Below are 25065 nucleotides of genomic sequence, written 5' to 3'. Positions count from 1 at the left end.
ATAGAAATGCATGTTCAACTGAATAGAAAATTTTTTTTAGAAATCTTTCGAGGATGTACATGCTAATTTTAGAAAGCCTAGTCACTGGAATTATCTGAGAAAGAGAAGGGCAGAAAGCTGCTTTATTTTGATTATTAATGGCTATGTTGAAAGTCAATGTGTGCTTTGAACTCACACTCAGCACAAGGACGCTACAACTAGCACTAGTTTTATCCCAATGATAATTCTTATAATCTATTTTACCTACACTCAAACGTTCAGTCTGTAAGATCTAATGTTATTCTCATGGATATATGCTTAAAAGAGTAAATCATCAAAAGCTTATTCACTTTAAGAAATGTCAATTTAAAGTCTGCTATTTATGGTATGTATACACACTTTGCTAAGAACACAATAAAAGTTTCTGCTCACAATGTAGTTGGAGAAGATAGAAATGCTGAAAAATAATTATAACACAGTGTGTTATGTGCAATGATACAAACATGCTGCAAGTTCAGACACAAGTACAGGAATCACTGGAGGGGTGGCAGAAGTGCATTCACAGAAGTTTGGGTTGAGAGATCCATATGAGTAACATTAAGAACTTAGACATTTATTGGATTTGAGAGATGTAATAAGCATAGAATTACTACCAGGATTTTAGATTGGTTGTCTGGGTGGATAGTGGGCCAACCAGTTAGTCTTGAGCACACAGGAGAAAGAATGTATATCAGAGTAAGATTATAAGCTTCATTCCAAACATGCTGTACATGATGTGCTGATGGAACATTTAGGAGGAGATTGCCAAGTAGAGGACAGGATGTAAGAACTTGGAGCCTAAGGATTGGATGCAGTTATAAAATAGACTTGAAAGACATTATTCTATAAAACTATATTGCTATTAGCTAAGAATGCAAAGAAACCCCCATAGAACTATGAAAAACACAGGGATGGATAGACACAGATAATCCAGTGAAAGAGACAGAAAATAAATGGCAGAGATGCTGGGGTAGAACCAGGAAAATGCTGTTTCTGAAAATGGAGAGAAACGATTTAAAGAAAGAGGGAGCAGAAAATGGGATCATCCACAGAAAGATCAATACACATAAAAGATGAAAATTTTCCGTTCAGTTTATAAACTAGCGACTTCTACAAGCTCCATTACATAGGCTAGGAAAAGCTTGAATTTATGGACTTGAATATATTAAAATCTTACATTTACTTGACAGAGGTTTTCAAGCTGCACTCTGAAGAGTTGTGAAGAATGCAGGCAGGAGGCAAAGATGGAGTAAAATGTGTTTGAACAAAGAGCACAGTAGCCAAAGAAGTTTGAATATCACTACTGTATGGAAAAAGCATTATATTTAGTAATGAGATTAAATGAGACTTTTTTTTCACTTCAGAATTTTTTCTTGAGCCAAATTACACAATCACCCTGCATGACTTGCTAAGAGGTGATCAAAACTTGGCTGTGCCTTGGCACCCATGGCCTGCCTTCAGGTTCCTCTCTTACTTTGAGAAGGGTGAAGGTTCATAGAAAGGACAGAGAATTTTCTTTGAACTGAATCTTTGGAGTGCTGTGCACTTCTCCGCCCCTCCATGAGGAGCAGTGGTAGTTGCCTTCCAGGGAACCATTTCTAGAGAAAGGGGTGTCTACAGAGAGGGAGACTGAGATTTCACAGGCTAACTAGTCCTTGCCTGTGCTGTTCCTGGGCTTCCTACACTGTTTCTGCAGTGGAATATGGAGAGACTGTTCTTGGGGCAAACTTGTTCTGTCTTCTATGCTATCAAAGACACAGAGAATGGTATCTGACTCTCCTAAAATCTGAAGACGAGCTGGTTGGAGCTGGTTAACTGTGTCAGTGTGCAAAGACTGGGGGTAAGTTGTTTTTCCACAGAGGACTGGGCAAGGGATCTTGTTTCCTGCCCAGGATCTTGCCAGAGATCAAAAGGAAGCTGGCTTAGAATTCTTTTGAAAGGAGCAGCCAAAGAGGATTTAGCTGCTACAACAGGATAACTTCACCAAAGGAGGGTGTGTGGCATTAACTCTTGAAGTCAACGGGTGCCAGAAGAGATGTTAATTATTACCTGGTAGGTCCATTATCCACGGTAGTGAGCAGTGTCAGAGATTCCTCAGCCAGGGGTCTCCAAAGAACCTGCAAAAATACCTCATGAGAGGAACAGCCAGCATTTCCTCTCACATCACAGATGCCTCAACACTAAATTAAAACGCTGCTAAGCAAGTAAAACTTTGTGTCCCCTTCACAACTCCTCCATCCCCACCCCTGGAGGAGTTACAAGCAGAGAGGGAAGGTGGAGGAAAAATAGACCAGCCTCCCCTTTTCCCTGCTGGTCTGTAACAGCTGCATCAGCACTGGCTTGAGGAGGAGGATGTGAAATGATACTAATATGTTTATAGCACTACTGTGTTGATGTTAAATATTTGGCATTTTTGATGGAGAGTTTTGCATAAATGAAAATTTTTTTACAATTACTTGTTATTTTAAAATTTTAAATTAATAATTCCAAATCTACTTGTTCTAACTTTTAAAATTTAACTTGTAAATTTTATTATTCTACTTATAAATTTAGTGAAATTTAACAATCACTTCATGGAGGTCTTTGACTAATACTTGGTTCCATTTACAAACTTAGTTAATACATTTTTTTAAACCTTAAAATATTTAAATGTCAATTACTCATTAAATATATTTGATTTCTTTTAAAATATTTTACATCCTTAACAAGCAAATTGTCACCAAGCTGTAAATTACTTCTGTAAATTAAATAAACATATAGACATACATTTAAAACATTTTTTACTGACCAGCTTAAAAATATTCTTACAGTTATCTACCTATAGTCAGAAATGTAGAATCATTTTCTTATATACATTTTAAGCTGTAATTCCAAAGCAAATTTGTTAGATACTATAGTATGCCAAATTAGCTTAAATATTATATACATATACAATGGTTTTACTTAACACATGAATAAAAATAGTATGTAGTTGTCTTATTTTATCATTCCTATTTAAATTTGAAATTTTCCCAATGATAAAAGACACTCATCACCTAAGGAAACAATTATCTTGGACAAAAATATTAAAGTTACTTTCTCTTCAAAACAAAGTTACATATCAATCAGATACTTAGGCAGGGATGTGAAATTTGAATCTTCATCTGACACTCAACTCTCTCACAAGACGACTCCTTTATAATCACTGCAGTGACAGAAACTTGACACCTTGCTTGTGGAGCTGGTTGTTCTTGTGCCCAAAGCTCCACTAACTAGTTCTGTATATTCAAGGAAGTAAATGAGACTCCCACCAAGTTGTCCCTAAATTCCTTCACTATTATTGAATCGAAGTTCACATTTCCATGAATAGCCTTATTTTTTTATTATTATTTTTGATATTTTTTTAACAGAAGCAGAGTCGATACACAATATTATATTGGTTTCAAGTATACAACATAGTGATTCATCAGTTATATACATTATTAAATCCTCACCCCAACTAGTATAGATAGCTACTGTCTTGTCAACATAAAAAGATGTTACAGAACAACTGACTCTATTCTCTATGCTATACTTCCATCCCTGTGACTAATTTATGTTATGATTAAGATTTTGTGTCTCTTTATCCCTTTCACTGATTCACCCAGCCACTCCAACTCCTCCCCCAGGGTAACCATCAGTCACTTCTCGGTGTCTAGGAGTCTATTGCTGTTCTGTTCTTTTTTCTTTGTTTTGGTTTTGGTTCCACATAAAAGTGAAATCATGGGTATTTGTTTTTCTCTTCCTGGTTTATTTCACTTAGCATAATACCCTTCAGGTCCATCCAAATTATCAAAGATGGCAGGACTTCTTTCCTTTTATGGCTGAATAATATTCCATTTTGTATATTTACATCTTTATCCACTTAGGTATTGATGTACACTTTGGTTGCTTCCACAACTTGGCTATTGTAAATAATATGGCAGTAAACATAGGGATGCATATATTTTTTCAAATGAGAGATTTTGCTTTCTTTGGGTAAATTCCTAGAAGTAGAATTACTGGGTCATATGGTATTTCTATTTTTCAGTTTTTTGAGGAACCTCCATACTGCATGCCTGTTGGCCATCTGTATGTCTGCTTTGGAAAAATGTCTATTCAGGTCCTCATTTTTTAATTGGGACATTTTCCTTTTGGTGTTGAGTCATATTTGAATTCTTTATATATTTTGGATATACTTTTTTTTGATATATTAATTTTTATTGATATATTATTTACAAATATATTTTCCCATACTTTAGGTTGCATTTTTGTTTGGTTGATGGTGTCCTTTGCTGTATAGAAGCTTTTTAGTTTGATGTAGTTCCACTTGTTTATTTTTGCTTTTGTTTCCTTTGCCTGGGGAGATGTGTCCAGAAAAAAATATACTCATGTATGTTCAAGAGATTTTTTGCCTATCTTTTCTTCTAAGAGTTTTATGGCTTCATGTCTTATATTTAGGACTTTAATCCTTTCAAGTTTATTTTGTGTATGGTGTTAGGGAGTAACACAGTTTCATTCTCTTGCATATAGCTGTCCAGTTTTCTCAATACCAGTTATTGAAGAGACTGTCCTTTTACAACTGTATATTCATGGTTCCTTTGTCATATATTAATTGATCATATGTTCATAGGTTAATTTTTGAGCTCTCTATTCTGTTCCATTGATCTATGGATCTATTCTTGTGCCAGTACCATATTGATTTGATTACTGTAGTTTTGTAGTATGACTTGAAGTCAGGAAGTGTGATATTCCCACCTTTTTTCTTTCTCAAGATTGCTTTGGCTATCCAGGGTTTTTGTAGTTGGGTGTAAATTTTAGAATTATTTTCTCTAGTTCAATGAAAAAATGCCATTGGTATTTTGATAGGGATTGCATTGAATCTTTAAATTGCTTAGGGCAAGATGGCTGTTTTGATAATGTTAATTCTTCTTATTCATGAGTATGGGATAGATTTCCATTTATTTCTGTCTTCTTCAATTTCTTTCATCGGTGTCTATAGCTTGCAGAGTACAGGCTTTTCACCTCCTTGGTTAGGTTTATTCCTGGGTATTTAATTCTTTTTGATTCAATTGTAAATGGAATTGTTTTTCTGCTTTCTCTTTCTGCTAGTTCATTGTTAACATACAGGAATGTTTCTGTATATTGGTTTTGTATCCTACAGCTTTGCTGAATCCAGTTATTCTAATAGTTGTTTTGGTGGAGTCTTTAGGGTTTTCTATATATAGTATCTTGTCATCTGCAAATAGTGACAGTTTTACTTATTACTTACCAATTTGGATGCCTTTTATCTTTTTATTTTGTCCGACTAACATGGCTAGGACTTCCAGGACTATGTTGAATAAAAGTGGTGAGAGTGGACATCCTTGTCTTATCCTGATCTTAGAGGAAACTTTTCACCATTGTGTATGATGTTAGCTATAGGTTAGTTGTCTATGGCCTTTTTTATGTGGACGTATTTTCTCTCTATATAACCATTTTGTTGATTTTTTATCATGAATGTATTCTGAATTTTGTCAAATGTTTTTCAGCATCTATTGAGATGATCGTGTGGTTTTTATCCTTCCTTTTGTTAATGTGGTGTATCACATGATTTATGAGCATTTTAACATCTTGCATTACTGGAATAAATCCCACTTGGTTATGATAGATGATCTGCTTGATGTATTTTTGCATTTGGTTTGCTAATATTTTGTTGAGGATTTTTGCATCTATGTTGATTAGGGATATTGGTCTATAATTTTCTTTTTTCATATTGTCTTTGTCTGGTTTTGGCATTAGAATAATGCTGGCTTCATAGAATGAGTTTGGAAGAATTCCCTACTCTTCTATTTTTGGAATACTTTAAGAAGGCTAGGTATCAGCTCTTCTTGAAATGTTTGATAGAATTCAGTTATGAAGCCATCTGGTCCTGAACTTGTTTGTTGGGAGTTTTTTGATTACCAATGCAATTTTGTTATTGGCCAATGGTCTTCTCAGATTTTCTGCCTCCTTTTGTGTCAGTCTAGGAAGATTGTACATAAGTGGGAATTTGTCCAATCTTCTAGGTTGTCTAATTTATTGGCATATAATTTTTCATATTCTAATTCCTCAAGTTTCTATTGTGTCAGTTATAACTTCTTTTTCATTTCTGATTTTGTTTGTGTCATCTCTTTTTCTTGTTAAGTCTGGCTAGGGGTTTTTCTATTTTGTTTGTCTTCTCAAAGAGCCAGCTCTTGATTTTGTTGATTTTTTCTATTGTTTTCTTAGTCTCTATTTTATTTATTTTTGCTTTGGTCATTATTATTTTCCCTTTCTACTAACTTTTGGTTTCATTTGTTCTTCTTTTTCTCATTCCTTTAGTTGTGAGTTTAGATTGATTATTTGAGATTGTTCTTCTTTCTTGAGGTAGGCCTGTATTGCTATGTACCTTCCTCTTAGAACCACTTTTGCTGCATCCCATGTATTTTGAACCATTTTGGTTCTCTTTTCAGTTGTCTCCATGTATTATTTGATTTCCTCTTTGTATCATTCCTTGAACCATTGATTACTTAGAAGCATATTGTTTAGCCTCCATGCATTTGTGTGTTTTTTTGATTTTCTTTATGTAATTGATTTCTAGTTCATACTATTGTGCTCTGAAATGATGCTTGATACAATTTCAAACTTCTTGAATTTATTAAGTCTCTTTTGGTGTCCTAATATGTGATCAGTTCTGGGGAACATTCGTTATGCACTTGAGAAAAGTGTGTATCCTGCTGTTTTTGGGTGGAATGTGCTGGATGTACCTGTTAAGTTCATCTGGTCTAATGTGTCATTCAGTGCCTGTTTCCTTATTTATTTTCAATTTGGATGATCTATTGCTGATGTAAGTGGGGTGTTAAAATCATCTAATATGATCATGTTTGTATCTGTTTCTCCTGTGAGGTCTATTAGTATTTGTTTTGTAAATTAAGGCACGCCTATGTTGTTTGCATATATATTTACAGTTGTTATATCCTCTTCTTAGACTAATCCCTTTATCAATGTGTAATGTCCTTCTTTGTCTCTTGTTACTTTCTTTGAAGTATATTTTGTCTCAATAAGTACTGCTACTCCTGCTTTGTCTCCTTTTATTTGCATGAAATATGTTTTTTCCATCCTTTCACTTTCAGTCTGTGTATGTCTTTAGGTCTGAAATCAGTCTGTTGTATGCAGCATATAAATGGTCTTGTTTCTTTATCCATTCTATCACCCCATGTCTTTTGATTGGTGCATTTAATCTATTTCCGTTTAAGGTAATATAATTGGCATATAATTTTGGCAGGGGACATATCTGGTTTAATTCTAAGGAATTAGAATGCAGGGTCTTTATTTAAAATGAAGGTATCATTGATATACAACCTTATGAAGGTTTTACATGAAAAACATTGTGGTTTCAACATTTACCCATATTATCAAGTCCCTCCACTTTGCAGTCACTGTCTATCAGCATATTAAGATGCTATAGTCATTACTTGTCTTCTCCATGCTGTATTGCCTTCCCTGTGACCTATTCATATAGTGATTGTAAATTATAGTGCCAATTAATCCCCTTCTCCCACAATCCCCACACACCCTCCCCAACCCTTTCCCTTTGGAAACCACTAGTCCCTTCTCAGAGTCTGTGAGTCTGCTGCTGTTCTGTTCCTTCAGTTTTGCTTTGTTATACTCCACAATGAGTGAAATCATTTGGTACTTGTCTTTCTCCCCATGGCTTATTTCACTGAGCATAATACCCTCTAGCTCTATTCATGTTGTTGCAAATGGTAGGATATGTTTTCTTATTATGGCTGAATAACATTCCATTGTGTATATGTACCACCTTTTCTTTATCCATTCATCTACTGATGGACACTTAGGTTGCTTCCATATCTTGGCTACTGTAAATAGTGCTGCAATAAATATAGGGGTACATGTGTTTTTGAATTAGGGATCTTGTTTTCTTTGGGTAAATTCCAAGGAGTGGAATTCCCAGGTGAAATGGTATTTCTATTTTTAGTTTTTTGAAGAACTTCCATATTGGTTTCCACAATGGTTGAACTAATTTACTTTCCCAACAACACTGTAGGAGGGTTCCCCTTCCTCTGCATCCTTGCCAGCATTTCTTGTTTCTTGTCTTTTGGATGTTGGCCATCCTAACTGGTGTGATGTGATATCTCATTGTAGCTTTAATTTGCATTTCCCTGATGATTAGCGATATGGAGCATCTTTTCATGTGCCTGTTGGCCATCTGAATCTCTTCTTTGGAGAAATGTCTGTTCAGATCCTCTGCCCACTTTTTAATTGGGTTATTTGTTTTTTCGGTGTTGAGGTATGTGACTTCTTTATATATTTTGGATGTTAACCCCTTATTGGATAAGTCATTTACAAATATATTCTCCCATACTGTAGGATGCCTTTTTTTTCTGCTGATGGTGGCCTTTGCTGTACAGAAGCTTTTTAGTTTGGTGTGGCTCATTTGTTCATTTTTGCTTTTGTTTCCCTTGCCCAAAGAGATGTGTTCAGAAAAAATTTGCTCATTTTTATATTTAAGAGATTTTTGCCAATGTTTTCTTCTAGGAGTTTTATGGTTTCATGACTTACATTCAGGTCTTTGATCCATTTTGAGTTTCCTTTGTGTATGGAGTTAGACAGTAATCCAGTTTCATTCTCTTACATGTAGCTGTCCAGTTTTGCCAATACCAGTTATTGAAGATGCTGTCATTTCCCCATTGTATGTCCATGGCTCCTTTATTATACATTAATTGGCCATATATGTGTGGATTTATATTGGGCTCTGTATCCTATTCCATGATCTATGGGTCTGTTCTTGTGCCAGTACCAAATTGTCTTGATTACTGTGGCTTTGTAGTAGGTTAGAAGTTGGGAAGCATAATCCCCACAGCTTTATTCTTTCTTCTCAGGATTGCTTTGGCTATTTGGGATCTTCTGTTTACAGCTCGTTGTTCTAGCTCGTTGAAGAGTGCTGTTGGTAATTTGATAGGGATTGCTTTGAATCTGTAGATTGCTTTAGGCAGGATGGCCATTTTGACAATATTAATTCTTCCTATCCATGAGCATGGGATAGAGTTCCATTTAATTGCATATTCTTTAATTTCTCTCATGAGTTTCTTGTAGTTTTCCAGGTATAGGTCTTTCACTTCCTTGGTTAGCTTTATTCCTAGGTATTTTATTCTTTTTGATGCAATTGTAAATGGTATTGTTTTCCTGATTTCTCTTTCTGTTAGTTCATTGTTAGTATATAGGAATGCCACAGATTTCTGTGTATTAATTTTGTATCCTGCAACTTTGCTGAATTCAGTTATTAGTTCTAGTAGTTTTTTGGTGGATTCTTCAGGGTTTTTTATGTACAGTATCATGGCATCTGCAAACAGGGACAGTTTGACTTCTTCCTTACCAATCTGGAAGCCTTTTATTTCTTTGTGTTGTCTGATTGCTGTGCCTAGGACCTCTAGTACTATGTTGAATAAAAGTGGTGAAAGTGAGCATCCTTGTCATATTCCGATCTTAGAGGACAAGCTTTCACCTTTTTGTCATTAAGTATGATGTTGGGTGTGGGTTTGTCATATACAGCCTTTATTATGCTGAGGTACTTGCCCTCTATACCATTTTTGTTGAGCGTTTTTATCATGAATGGATGTTGAATTTTGTTGAATGCCTTTTCAGCATCTATTGAGATGATCATGTGACTTTTGTCATTTTTGTGGATGTGGTGTATGATGTTCATTGATTTTTGAATATTGCACCATCCTGGCATCACTGGAATAAATCCCACTTGATCATGATGGATGATCTTTCTGATGTATTTTTGAATTTGTTTTGCTAATTTTTTCTTGAGAATTTTTGCATCTATGTTCATCAGTGATATTGGTTTGTAATTTTCTTTTCTGTGGTGTCTTTGTGTGGTTTTGGTATTAGAGTGATGCTGGCCTCATAGAATGAGTTTGGAAGTATTCCCTCTTCTACTTTTTGGAAACCTTTAAGTAGAATGGTATTGTATCTTCTCTAAATATTTGATAAAATTCAGTGGTGAAGCCATCTGGTCCAGGAGTTTTGTTCTTAGATAGCTTTTTGACTACCAATTCAATTTCATTGCCAGAAATTGGTCTGTTCAGATTTTCTGTTTCTTCCTGGGTCAGTCTTGGAAGGTTTCACTTTTCTAGAAATTTGTCCATTTCTTCTAGGTCCTCCAATTTATTAGCATATAATTTTTCATAGTATTCCCTGATAATTCTTTGTATTTCTGTGGTGTCTGTAATGATTTTTCCTTTCTAATTTCTGGTTTGTTTATGTATGTACACTGTCTTTTTTTCTTGATAAGTCTGGCTAAGGATTTATCTATTTTGTTTATTTTCTCAAAGAACAAGCTCCTGCCTTCATTGATTCTTTCTATTGTTTTATTATTCTCAATTTTATTTACTTCTGCTCTGATTTTTATTATGTCCCTCTTTCTCCTGACTTTGGGATCCTTTGTTCTTCTTTTTCTGGTTTCATTAATTGTGATTTTAGGGATGTTCTTTCTTGAGGTAACCCTGTATTGCTATATAGTTTCCTCTAAGAACTACCTTCACTGCTTCCCACAGGCTTTGATGTGTTGAGTTGTTTTCATTTGTCTCCATATATTGCTCGATCTCTCTTTTAATATAGTCATTGATCCACTGATTATTTAGGAGCATGTTTGTAAGCCTCCATGTGTTTATGGGATTTTTGTTTCCTTTGCATAATTTATTTATATTTTCATACCTTTGTGGTCTGAGAATCTGGTTGGCACAATTCTAATCTTTTTGAATTTACTGAGGCTCTTTTTGTGGCTTAGTATCTGACCTATTCTGGCAAACGCTCTATCTACAGTTGAGAAGAATGTGTATCCTGCTGCTTTTGGGTGGAATGTTCTGTAGATGTCTGTTAGTTCCATTTGTTCTAATGCATTGTTCAGTGCCTCTGTCTCTTTCATTATTTTCTGTCTGGTTGATCTGTCTTTTGGTATGAGTGGTGTGTTGAAGTCTACTAAAATGAATACATTGCATTCTGTTTCCCTCTTTAATTCTGTTAATATTTATTTGTTTCACATATGTAGGTGCTCCTGTGTTGGGTGCATACATATTTATAATGTTTATGCTCTCTTGTGGACTTTATCTCTTGTTACTTTGTTTTGAAATGCATTTTGTCTGATATAAGTACTGCTACTCCTGCTTTTTTCTATTATTTGCATGAAATATATTTTTTCCATTCCTTCACTTTTAGTCTGTGTATGTCTCTGGGTTTGAAGTGTGTCTCTTGTAGGCAGCATATAGCTGGGTCTTGTTTTTTTTTTTTCTTGAGAGGGCATCTCTCATATTTATTGATCAAATGGTTGTTAACAACAATAAAATTCTGTATAAGGGACTCAATCATTAATCAACCGCAAGCCTAATTCTCAACAGTCTCCAATCTTCTGAAGCATAATGAGCAAGTTCTTACATGGTGAACAAGTTCTTACATAGTGAATAAGTTCTTACATGGTGAACAGTACAAGGGCAGTCATATCACAGAAACTTTCAGTTTTGATCATGCATCATGAACTATAAACAATCAAGTCAGATATGATTGTTTGATTTTTATACTTGACTTATATGTGAATCCCACATTTCTCCCTTATTATTATTATTACTATTTTTTAAAATAAAATGCTGAAGTTGTAGGTAGATGCAAGATAAAGGTAGAAAACATAATTTAGTGCTGTAAGAGGGCAAATGTAGATGATCAGGTCAGTGCCTATAGACTAAGTATTAATCCAAGCTAGACAAGGGCAACAAAACATCCACGGATGCAGAAGATAGCTGGGTCTTGTTTTTTATCCATGCTGTAACTCTGTCTTTTGATTGGTGCATTCAGTCTATTAACATTTAGGGTGATTATCAAGAGATACATACTTATTGCCATTGCAGACTTTAGATTCATGGGCAGCTTCCTTACTATCTAACAGTCTGTCTTAACTCGCTTATTACACCTTTCAAACACAATCTAAAGGTTCTTTTATCCCCCCTTCATTTTCTTCTTCCTTTTCCACTTTCTTCTTGTATATTAGGTATCATATTGTGTACTCTTTGTGTATCCCTTGACTAACTTTGTGAGTAGTTGATTTAATTTTGCATTTTCTTATTAACTAATTGGTCTACTTCCTTTGCCATTGTTTATTTTCTCTGGTATCAGTGATTTAGCCTTAGGAGCACTTCCATCTAGAACAGTCCCTTTAAAATACACTGTAGAGATAGTTTGTGGGATTTAAATTTCCTCAACTTTTGCTTATCTGGAAATTGTTTAATTCCTGCTTCAAATGTAAATGATAATCTTGGTGGATAGAGTATTCTTGTTTGGAGGCCCTTCTATTTCATTGCATTAAATATATCATGCCACTCCATTCTTGCCTGTAAGGTATCTGCTGAGAAGTCTGCTGATAGCCTGCTGGGCTTTCCTCCATAAGTGATCTTTTTTCTCTCTCTGGCTGCTTTGAATACTCTCTCCTTGTCCTTTACCTTTACCATTTTAATCATTACATGTCCTGGTGTTGTCTTCCTAGGGTTCCCTGTGTTTGAGATCTCTGCACTTGCATGACCTGAAAGACTATTTCCTTCCTCAGTCCAGCAACGTTTACAGCAATTATTTCCTCAGAGACTTCCTATCCCATTTTCTCTCTCTCCTTCTTCTGGTACCCTTATAATGCAAATATTGTTCTGTTTGAATAATAAGTTCTCTTATTATTCTTTCATTCCTAGAGATCCCTTTTTCTCTCTGTACCTCAGCTTCTTTGTTTTCCTGTTTTCTATTTTCTATTTCATTTACCATCTCCTCTACCTCATCTAATCTCCTTTTAAATCCCTTCCTTGAATGTTTCATTTCAGGTACTGTATTTTTCAAAGTTTGTATCTCTTGAAGTCCTCCTTGAAATCTTGAATATTTTCCTGTAGCTCTGTGAGCATATTTATGATTTGTATTTTTAAATCTTTATCAAGAAGATTGGTGATTTCAGTTTCACTTAGCCCTCTTTCTGGTGTATTTTCCTGTAGTTTTGTTTGGACAAAATTCTTTTGCCATTTCATTTTTTAGTGGTTCCTATGGAATAATAACTTTATGTAGGTGACACCCTTTAGTGCCCAGAAGCTCTACTCTCTGGAGCTGCCAAGCACCTGTTGCAATGGTGGGGGTTGCAGGTGAGTGGAACTGGCACCTACCAAGAGGAAAGAGCTCTTTCCTGTCTTCCTAACTGTAGCACTTGCTTTCACTGCCAGGTTCAGTGGGCCAAGCATGTCGGGAGGAGCCTCTGTGCTACATCTCTGTAGCTGCCATAGGGAAGGCCACTTTCTGGCTGGCCTGGCATGATGGTAGGGTCAGCAGGGGTTGGGACTGGTGCCTGCTAGGCTGAAGGTGTGGCAGACTGCATACTACAGTGCAGTGCCTTGGGGCTGCATTGCCAGCCGGGAGGATGGAGCATCTGAATCTCCTGAGGGTTCCCAACCTGCTGGGCTAGGTGTGCCAACACAATTTTGTCCACCTGCCCTTTCTCCTGAGCAGGTGAAATCTTTGCCCATTTAGAGCCCCTCTCACTGTTGGGAAGTCTTTCAAAGTGCCCACCTTTCTTTTGTCCCAAGTGGGAAGGTGGTGGTGGTGGATGTGAGTACCTGTTCTCTGTAAGTGGCTGAAATCTCAGTCTCTCCCAGTATTCTGCCCATCTTTGCTTTCCAACCCCACTAATCTCGAGAGCACCATATAATATGTGTTCATGCTCCTAGAGTAGATATTTAGGGCTTGCTGTTTAGCAGTCCTGGGCTTCTACTCCCTCCCTGCTCTGTTTTACTCTTCCTCCCACTGGTGGGATGGGGTGGGGGTAGGGCTTGGGTGCTGCATATCACGGCTTTGTTACTTTGCCCTTTTCTGTGAAGTTTTCTCTTTTCTCCAGATGTAGGCAGTCCATTCTGCAGTCTTTGGGTAGCTCTTTCAGGATTAGTTGTATTTGCTGTATTTTCATGTTATAAGTGGTTTTGGGAGACAGTTTTTGCCTCACTTCTCATGCCGCCATCTTTTTCAGACCCCCTTTAAAGTAATTATTGATAGGCATGTACTTATTGCCATTTTATTAATTGCTTTCTGGTTGTTTTTGTAGTTCCTCTCTGTTCCTTTCTTCCTCTCTTATACTTTTCTCATGTGATTTGGTTGTTTTCTTTAGTATTGTGATTGGATTTATTTTTTAAAATATTTTGTATATCTATTATAGGCTTTAGATTTGTGGTTACCATAACATTCATAGATAGTTTCCTAAATATATAACAGCCTATATTAAGTTGATGGTTGCTCAATTTGAAACACATTCTAAAAGTATACTACTTTTCTATTCTTTCTCCTCCACACTTTATGTATAAGATGTCATAATACCAACCATCCCTTGACTAATTTTTTCTATAGTTGATTTTACTACTTTTGTTTTTTCAACTTCACACTTGCTGAGTAAATAATTGGTGTACTACATTTTCAGTAGGTTTATGTTCACTGATTAAAAATACTTATTCCTAAGAACATTTCCATGTACAGAAATCTCTTTTAACACATCCTATAAGGCTGATTTAGTGCTGGTGAATTCTTTTAATCTTTGTTTCTCTGGGAAACTTTTAATTTTTCCTTTAAATATGAATGATAACCTTGCTGGGTAGAAGGTTGTAGGTTCTTTTCTTTCACTACTTTCAATATTTCATGCCACTTCCTTCTCGCCTGTAAAGTTTCTGCTGAAAAATCTGCTCATGGCTTTATGGAATTTCCCAGTTAACTGTCTCCTCCCCTTTTTTTTTTTTTGTTAACTGCTGCTTTTAAGATTCTCTCTTTATCTTTTGTCTTTGTCATTTTAATTACTATGTCTTGGTGTTGTCTTCCTGGGGTTCTTGTTAGGGCCTCTCTGCACTTCCAGGACCTGGATGTCTAATTCCTTCCCTGGACTGGAGAAGTTTTCTGCTTTTATTTCTTCAAAGTGCCTTGCTACTCCTTTGTGTCTCTCTTCTCCTTCTGGGACCCCTATTATGTGTATATTGTTTCATTTGGAGTTGTCACACAGCTCTCTTAACATTTTCTCCTTTTTAGAAATTCTTCTTTCTGTCTTTCCTCAGCTTGGTTACTCTGCTGTTCTCTATCTTCCATTACACTAATTCCTCCCTCTTTCTCCATCAGCCTGCTATTCATTCCTTCTATTGTATTTTTCATTTCAGTTGATCTATTTTTCAGCTCTGAATGCTCTTTTTCATATTTCCTTTCTCTTTGTTGAAATTCTTGCTGAGATCAATTCTTTTCTCCAGTTCAGTGAGCATCTTCATGACTGTTACTTTGAATTCTTTATCAGGAAGATTGCTAATCTATTTCACTGAGCCCTGTTTCTGGTGTTTAATCTTGTTCTATTATTTAGAACGTACTGCTTGGCCTCCTCATTTTGTCTGAGTTTGTGTTTCTTCCTTTGTATTCTGACCGTTATGCCTCCTGGTCTTGGAAGTAATGGCTTTATGAAATGATCATTCTGGGTGTCCAGCAGCTCAAGACTCTGCTCACCAGTGTCTGGTTCTCCTTTGTGGCTGAGCTACAGTTGCTGTTGGTGTCTTCTGGGCAGGGCCTGCCCTTCTACTTGTCTGCAGGTAGTAGCTGACCCCACAGCTAGCCTCTTCTGCTCTTTGTTTGACATGAGGTGCTTCTGCTGGGATTTGTTGTGGGTGGGGCTGTCCTCTGCCTACTGGTTAGCAGTGGCTGACTGCTGCTGGGCCAAGTTTTCTGGGCAGGGCAGGCATGCTGTGGGATGCTGGGGTTGAGCCAGTGGGGCAGGTGTAGAGTTTAAAGCTGGCTCCCACAAACTTCTGGCCAGTTGAGCTAAGGGAGGGCCAGGAGAGCCCAGAAAGTGTAGTCTGCTCTCTGCCTGCCAGTCAGCAAATCTTATCGCTGCTAGGCTGAGAGTGCTGGGCAGGGCAGGTACTCAGGGAAGACCCACCAAGGAGCTGAGCTGCTAGCGAAGGGGATGGAGCATTTGGGGCTGGCTCATTTGAGTGTGCAATTACCTGGGCTGAGGGAGGGCTGGGGAAATGGCCACCTGCCTTTTCTCCTCTGGACAGAGTTCCCTCCAACCCCTACCCATGTGGCACCCTTCCCACTGCTGATAAATCTTTCAAGCTGCTGCCTTTGATTTGGGTCCCAGTGGGACCAATGGAGCATGCATGTCCTCCACAAGTGGCAGGAATCTCAGCCTCTCAGAGCACTGCAGCTGTCCCCTGGAGTCCAGCTCCAGTAATCACCAAAGCCCAGGGTAATGTGGACTTGTGTTCCCAGAGCAGATATCTAGCGCAGGATTCTAGAGCAGATATCTAGTGTGCAGGATTCCTGAGTGCTTATTGCCTCCCTGGTCCATTCCTCTCCCACCTGCTTATGGGCTGAGATGGGGGAGGGCTTGGGTCCTGATCAGTTGTGGCTCTGCCACTTTCCCCCCTCTCAGTGTGGTCTTCTCTTCTTCACCAGCTATAGATGGTCTGTTCTGCAGTCTTTCAGTCATTTTCAGGGTTGGTTGTATTTGCTTCCTCAGTATGTATGTGGTAGGAGGTTTTTGCCTTGCCATTCCTCTGCCATCTTTCACTGCCCTCCCCTACTAGCTTTAAATCATTTAATATTGTCCCACTTGATTCTGAAGCCACCTTAAAGCCATTTCATTTGACCCTTCACACATTTTTATATAGTTATTTCCTTACTCTTTGATAGATGCAATCTGAATTCTTTCATATTACTTATGTCCAGTGTGATATATATATACTATATATAGATAATGATATATATATAAATGATATATTAACATACATAAACTACATATAAACATATATATCTGGAAAAGGAAAAATGTGTCGATGAATAAAGAAAAGAAAACTGAAAAAAAGTGGGGGTGGGGAATAAAAAAACTCTCCAAACACTCAGACACACACATCTACTTTTTATTAATTAAAGGAGGTAGCAGAGAAAATAGGGATTTTCCATTGCTTTTTCTCTGTTAATGTTTTATTTATTTAATTTGGTAGTCAATTTTTCACTGTGCATCTAGGCTGAGCACTAACCCATGTGTTTAAGATAAAATGATAACGTGATGCTGTCTTCAAAAATTTTATTCTCATTTCTATTTGGAACCAGTTACTATCAGTAAGCTTCAAGGTATTAAACTGAATAAAAGCTTTTTATTTGGTTGTGATATTTGTTCACTTAACAAATAGCCATAGAGCACCTACTTTGTGCCATGTACTATTCCAGACACTGAGAATAGAGCAGCAAACAGAACAGACAAAAATCCATGCTGTCATGAAGCTCACATTCTAGTTTAGCTCAGTCCAGCAATGTGCAGTATAACAGGTGACAAATGCTATGTGAGGAATAAGAGAACATAATGGGACACAGAGTGAATGGCTCCATTTCACACAGGGCTGTCACCAAAACCTCTTTGATGTCATTTAAGCAGACAGATAAGAAGAGGGTACACCGATAGTACTAGAAGAAGATTTGGAAGTATGGACATGTTTGAAAAACAATACCCAGAAGCTTCCTGTACAACTTCTTGGGAAACAAAGCAGCCATCTATTACTGCTTCTCATTATTCACTGATTAATACAGAGCAGTGGCCTCCATGTCCCCATTCCTAAGCTGTCCAGTTTGACATGACATAGCATTGGTACTGAAAAGGGGACCTGTCTGTAATTCAATATTTGAGCCAAAAGCAAAAGGTGTAACAGAAGAGTGGGTGAACCTGGAAGACTGACATCAGGAAGGAGGTTCCTCTATCCCACCTTTCCTTCCTTCCTCCCTTACATTCTACCTTATCCTGCTTCCTATTCTCAGCTCCAGCAGCTTTTTACCTTCTTTCAGTACAAAAGAAGAGCCTGTGTGTGTCTTTTATGACATCAGCCTTGTTATGCTGATTTCAAATATTCTAGATTTCAAAAATCTAAATCTGATATTTATGAAGAGGGATAACATAATCCATCTTAATCATTATCAAGACTTGGAAAATGAGGCCCATGTGGGATTGCGGCTTGTGGGATGCACTTGACTATCAGCATAAAACCAAAGATACGGGCCTTGTTCTCAAGGCTAACAATATGGCAGAATATTTAAGGAAGCATATAATGCAAACATAATTTGCTGTACTAACTTGTAAAGAATGTCACTTAACATTAGTTAATACATTTCAAGTCCAACATCTTATATAATTTAACAATATCTGATTGGGAAATTGCTGATCATTAAAAGAAAATCTGCCAGAAATCTAATCTGGTTGTTTGGCCTTTTTATCCTTACTCACCTAGGTTTGAATAATATTCCAATTTGTACTGTGAATGATGATGAGGACTCATTCAGAACACTGTGGGGTGTTGGCCAGTTCCACCACTTAGATAAGGACGAGATACCATTTGCCAAATGCCGTTATCCACCCAGCACTGCAGCTCCCGAGAGCCCTGTCAGAGGAGCCTCCCCAGCAGCAGACAGTGTCAAAATGCCACCATGGCCTCGTTCTGGTGAGTCCCTCTCAACTGATGAAATCTTTCCTAAGGCCTCCTGCAAAATATCAGGGAAAAATATCTATATGATTGTTAATGTAGCTTCAGTGACTTCTAAATAGTCATGAAGTTTTCTCAAGGTGAAATAGGTTTTTCAATATAAACAATTTTCACTCATTTAATCTCATTTCAGTAGCTCAGTAACGTTAATAAATGTTGTAATTACTATTAATTGTGCCCACAACATATTTGATGTGGTTCTAGTCTCTAATCTCTACAAAAGTAGCTGAGAGATACCAAAAATGAATGTTTAGCCAACATTTATAAAGAAACTACTTCAGGAAAAAGTTAGCTGAAGAAATGCAGCAGATGGACTTGCATGTTTATATCTCCCCCAACTCCTGAATGGGGGGCCGAGTGTTACTGCCTTCCATATTTTTGCTATTCTTGGTATCTCTCCAGGTCCCAGCACAGTGTCTGGTCTTTAGTAAATAATTTGATTAACAAACTGATGTTTGCTAAATTGAAATGAAAGGCATTCATCAGAAGTACAGCATGATGACTATAGTTAATAATACTATATTGCATATTTGAAAGTTATTAAGAGAATAGATCGTAGAATTTCTCATCATACAAAAAAATTGTAATTTTTTAAGGTGATGTTGACTCAACTTGTGATAATCATTTTATAATTCTTTATCTTTATACATCTTAAATCAAATTTTTTTATATTTATCAAATCATTATTTATATACCTTAAACTAATACCGAAAAAGCACAGTATGGCAAAATTTAAAGGGCAAGGTAAAATAGAAGGAAGAAATTATATCCAGTTCTCTTTCTCCTGTCATATATAATTACTAAAAGCTTTAGGGCACATGAAAATTATTTTGGTGTAATATGGTAAAATACATATCTTTCAAAAGATAACTATTAGAGGAATCATTAACAGAGTACTTACTATGTGATTCCATTCTAAGGTCCTCACACTTATTAACTCATTTCAGCCTTTGCAGTTCCCTTGTTCCTCCTTTCCATTATCGATGAAGAATTAGAGCCCACTTATTCCACCTTATTTCTGGTATCCTTTCTTACACTGTAAAACCTACGAACTGAGAAATTACATTTGCAAGTGTCCCTTGATGGGCACTGGTATTGCCACCTGGTAAGATTTTTGTCACAGGTGTGGGGCTAAGGTCATCTTTTTGTTTGCTCTCTGCTGTCAAGCATGACTGGAGGCATGGGGTTTTCCTGCCACCATATCCAGGGTTCAGATTCCAGATGTATGGGTGTCAAAAGGCAAAAGTCAGCAGATACAGTGGCTTCAGGAGTGCAGCTGTGACCCAGTACCTCCTCCTTACGCTCATGGATGTTGTGAGCAATTGCAGGGGCAATGGCCTCCCGACTCCCCTTCCTCCTGGTTGTGGTAAAGGCTGTGCCCCACTTGGCAGGCCAGGTGCAAGGTGTTCTTGAAGTGATTTGTGAAGGGCAAGACAGGAGTTCAGCCATTTAAGCCATTCCAATGACATTACAAACACCTAATTCCCTGTATTATTTACGTGTTTGCTTAAAGTAGCTAGAGTGGTTTGTTTCCCACAAGTGAGCACTAATTCAATAGACTCACCGCCCATAACTTTGTTTCCACTACCTGGAGAGAGCTAACTTTACACTATTTTTCTTCCCTTCTTCAGCTAGAACTAATGAATTCAGTTACTATTGGGAATATGCACAAAATCTTATTATTTTCTAAAAAATTTTGTTAACTATGGCTTCAGTAAAAAAGATAGCATTGCTCATACAGAATGTATTTAAATTAATGTAAAGGGAAATTAGGCAAATATTAAAGTGGTTTTAGAGTGATTTAAGGAGATGGGTTAGATGACTATACAGAATGGGTAGTATTTGGAGACTAACGAAATAAAGAATGTAACTCGGCACAAATCCTCTCTGTCTACAAGGCAAACAGCACACACACAATCTCTTTAATTAGAGAAAAGTGACAGTTATAGGAACAAGAAACAGAGAAAAACATGTCTTATTCTGAAATAGGTGCTTTTAAAACTCAGTTTACACAGATCAAGAAAACCCTTACAGTGTTTCTTTATATCATCTTCCCAGACATAGGATTAGTTTTATAATATAAATATGGTTTTATTATTTTATTGTAGTACAGTTCTACCTGCAAGTTTTCTAATATTTGTAAACAGATCTCTGATGTGACCTTAACTGAATTCAGATGTACTCTCATCTATTTTGGCAACTGATGTATACGTCATGTGACAGAATTTTTTTCAGTGTGATCTTTATACATTTTTCCCCAATTTTATTTCAGAGCCCTGTAGAAAAACCAAGGAGTGCTTCAGAACTTCCAGTGACAATCCCTTAGTAATTAAAAAGGTAAAGAAACAACTCTTCACAGCTACCTATTTAGTTTGTCTTCTGTCATTTCCTCTCCTTTCCTTCATGCATCTTACTGAAAAAGCACATTCTATGACATTTTTTACAGCTTTATTTATAAAATGCACATACTTAAAGTATACAATTTGGTGAGTTTTGACAAATATATACCCATAGCTGGGAAGCCACCACTGAAATTGAGAGAATGAACATAACCATCACTCCCAAAAGTTTTCTCATGACCCTGGCCTTCCCACAGGTAAATGTTTATCTGTTGTCCCTAAAGATTAGCATGCAGTTTTTAGGATTTTATCTAAATGAAATCATATAGTGAGTTCTCTTTTTAAAATATCTGGTTTCTTTACTTGAGCATAATAATTTTAGGATTTATCCATGTTGGTATGTGCATCAAAGTTCTTTCCTTTTTATTGCTGAGCAATATTTAATCATATGGGTACCCCACAATTTGTTCATATGTTCACCTGTTGATGGACATTTAGCTTGTTTCCGATTTTTGACAAAGCTGATATGAACATATCTGTGCAAGTCTTTGTATGGATATATATTTTCTTTTGAGTAAATACATAAGAGTAGAATGACTGGGTCTTACAGTAGGTGTATGTTTAAATTTTTTTTTTTATTGAAGGGTAGTTGACACACAGTATTACATTAGTTTCAGGTGTACAACACAGTGATTCAACATTTATATACATGATAATTCTAGCTACCAGCTATCACCATACAAAGTTGTTACAATATTTTGACTATATTCCTTATGCTATACATTACATCCCGGTTACTTATTTATTTTACAATTGGAAGTCTGTACTTTTTTTTGTTTTGTTTTGTTTTTTGAGAGGGCATCTCTCATATTTATTGATCAAATGGTTGTTAACAACAATTAAATTCTGTATAGGGGAGTCAATGCTCAATGCACAATCATTAATCCACCCCAAGCCTAATTTTCATCAGTCTCCAATCTTCTGAAGCATAATGAACAAGTTCTTACATGGAGAACAAATTCTTACATAGTGAATAAGTTACATGGTGAATAGTACAAGGGCAGTCGTCACAGAAACTTTCGATTTTGATCATGCATTATGAACTATAAACAATCAGTTCAAATATGAATATATTCATTTGATTTTTATACTTGGTTTTATGTGGATACCACATTTCTCTCTTTATTATTATTATTTTTAATAAAATGCTGAAGTGGTAGGTAGATGCAAGATAAAGGTAGAAAACATAGTTTAGTGTTGTAAGAGAGCAAATGTAGATGATCAGGTGTGTGCCTGTAGACTAAGTGTTAATCCAAGCTAGACAAGAGCAATAAAACATCCACGGATGCAGGAGATTTCTCTCAAAACAGGGGGGGTGAGGTTCTAAGCCTCACCTCTGTTGATCCCTAATTTCTCACCTGATGGCCCCCCTGCAACTGTGCCTGTCTTAGGTTGTTCCTCCCTTGAGGAATCTTACCTGTCTCTGGCTAACCAGTCATCTTCCCGGGCCATACAGGGAGATGTAAAGTTGGTAAGTGAGAGAGAAGCCTTATTGTTTGAAAAGGTTAGCTTTTTACTTCTTTGCAGATTTATGCCCTGTGGCTTCTATGCCCAGCATTTGTCTTGAGGTATCTTTACCACTTGGAAGAATTATGATACTCGGTAAATTCGATATGAGGCACGAATTGTATTTAAGGGTTGTAATTAGGAAGTAGCAGGCAGAAGAAAACATGGGAAGATTGATTATTTCTTTGACATATCTTCTTGTAGAGTAACTTCAGCATATATAGGTTTTAAACTACTAATTAAATTGCACACACACATTAACATAATAGGAGTACAGTTACATAACCAAAGCAGACCTATAATTACCAGCCATCTCCAGTGAAACCAAGAAAACCAGTTAGGCACCTTAGGCATTTGTGAAAACTTATCTATGATATGGTGGATATTGTCCAACTGAACTTGAACAGTCTGAGAGAAATCAGACAAATTAAAACAACCCATTCCTGGGGACAGTTCACATCCCACATGTTCTTTTAACAGTAGATAGTCTGTAGTTGTAAGATTTTGGAGCGCTACAATTTGCACTTCTCCTAATTCTTGGTTGAGTTCCAACAGTATAGATCCAGCCAAATTTGTTGTTTTACTGTATGCACAGGTGAGCTTAGATATCTCCTTCTTCATTCCCATGGCAAGTCCAGGAACCAGTGGGATGAGTGCATCTACAGCTGTAGCAGTGTGTGGATCTTTGTTGTGGTTTTTTGATGATCATCTTCTGGTATGAGTCTTCCAGAGAGTGCTGATGTTGGAAGTTCTTTTTCATATCGTATCTTAGTTCATTTTCTGGGTAGCCAAATTAGGCTTTGATCCTCTGTCTAAACACAAACAGACCCTTTGCCTACACTTTTATATGCCCTTTATACCGTTGTGTAGAACTCATTGGAGGTCACCATACAGGAACTGCTTTTTTTTTTTTTTAAGAGAAAGGAATATTATCAGAAAAATCTACCTCCATAGCTGATCATCTGACACCCTTTAAGTGGTCAAAATTAAGGATATTTAAAGCATGCATTAATCGTTGATTTACAGTTAGTTTTATCCTATTAGGGAGTAATCCCCCTTTTCTTTCTTTCTTTTTTTTTTGTTATAATTAATCTACACTTACATGATGAATATTATGTTTACTAGGCTCTCCCCTATACCAGGTTCCCCCTATAAACCCTTTTACAGTCACTGTCCATCAGCATAGCAAAATGTTGTAGAATCACTACTTGTCTTCTCTGTGCTGTACAGCCCTCCCCTTTCTCCCACCCCCCCCATGCATGCTAATCTTAATACTCCCCTTCTTCTCCCCCCCTCCTTATCCGTCCCTACCCACCCATCCTCCCCAGTCCCTTTCCCTTTGGTACCTGTTAGTCCATTCTTGGGTTCTGTGATTCTGCTGCTGTTTTGTTCCTTCAGTTTTTCATTTGTTCTTATACTCCACAGATGAGTGAAATCATTTGGTATTTCTTTTTCTCCACTTGGCTTATTTCACTGAGCATAATACCCTCCAGCTCCGTCCATGTTGCTGCAAATGGTAGGATTTGCCCTCTTCTTATGGCTGAGTAGTATTCCATTGTGTATATGTACCACCTCTTCTTTATCCATTCATCTACCAATGGACATTTAGGTTGCTTCCAATTCTTGGCTATTGTAAATAGTGCTGCGATAAACATAGGGGTGCATCTGTCTTTCTCAAACTTGATTGCTGCGTTCTTCAGGTAAATTCCTAGGAGTGGAATTCCTGGGTCAAATGGTAAGTCTGTTTTGAGCATTTTGATGTACCTCCATACTGCTTTCCACAATGATTGAACTAATTTACATTCCCACCAGCAGTGTAGGAGGGTTCCCCTTTCTCCACAGCCTCGCCAACATTTGTTGTTGTTTGTCTTTTGGATGGCAGCCATCCTTACTGGTGTGAGGTGATACCTCATTGTAGTTTTAATTTGCATTTCTCTGATAATTAGCGATGTGGAGCATCTTTTCATGTGTCTGTTGGCCATCTGTATTTCTTTTTTTTGGAGAACTGTCTGTTCAGTTCCTCGGCCCATTTTTTAATTGGGTTATTTGTTTTTTGTTTGTTGAGGTGTGTGAGCTCTTTATATATTCTGGACGTCAAGCCTTTATCGGATCTGTCATTTTCAAATATATTCTCCCATACTGTAGGGTTCCCTTTTGTTCTATTGATGGTGTCTTTTGCTGTACAGAAGCTTTTCAGCTTAATATAGTCCCACTTGTTCATTTTTGCTGTTGTTTTCCTTGCCCAGGGAGATATGTTTAAGAAGAGGTCACTCATGTTTATGTCTAAGAGGTTTTTGCCTATGTTTTTTTCCAAGAGTTTAATGGTTTCATGACTTACATTCAGGTCTTTGATCCATTTTGAGTTTACTTTTGTATATTGGGTTAGACAATGGTCCAGTTTCATTCTCCTACATGTAGCTGTCCAATTTTGCCAGCACTATCTGTTGAAGAGACTGTCATTTTGCCATTGTATGTCCATGGCTCCTTTATCAAATATTAATTGACCATATATGTCTGGGTTAATGTCTGGATTCTCTAGTCTGTTCCATTGGTCT

General features: G+C 36.9%; 1 protein-coding gene across 11 annotated transcripts in view; it reads left to right on the top strand.

Annotated features, from left to right (window-relative positions):
• Positions 1–25065, top strand: part of C5H4orf17 (chromosome 5 C4orf17 homolog) — a 268239-nt gene that overhangs the window by 203404 nt on the left and 39770 nt on the right. For all 11 annotated transcript variants that reach the window (XM_073237264.1, XM_073237260.1, XM_073237259.1 and 8 more), the window contains 2 exons: positions 18354–18563; positions 20878–20942. In XM_073237264.1, the coding sequence (XP_073093365.1) occupies positions 18354–18563; positions 20878–20942 (275 nt within the window). The remainder of the gene's footprint in view (positions 1–18353; positions 18564–20877; positions 20943–25065) is intronic.

Source organism: Manis javanica, chromosome 5 (assembly GCF_040802235.1).
Source record: "Manis javanica isolate MJ-LG chromosome 5, MJ_LKY, whole genome shotgun sequence".
NCBI lineage: Eukaryota > Metazoa > Chordata > Mammalia > Pholidota > Manidae > Manis > Manis javanica.
Note: the sequence above shows the minus strand (reverse complement) of the source record. Positions and strands in the feature narration are given on the sequence as shown.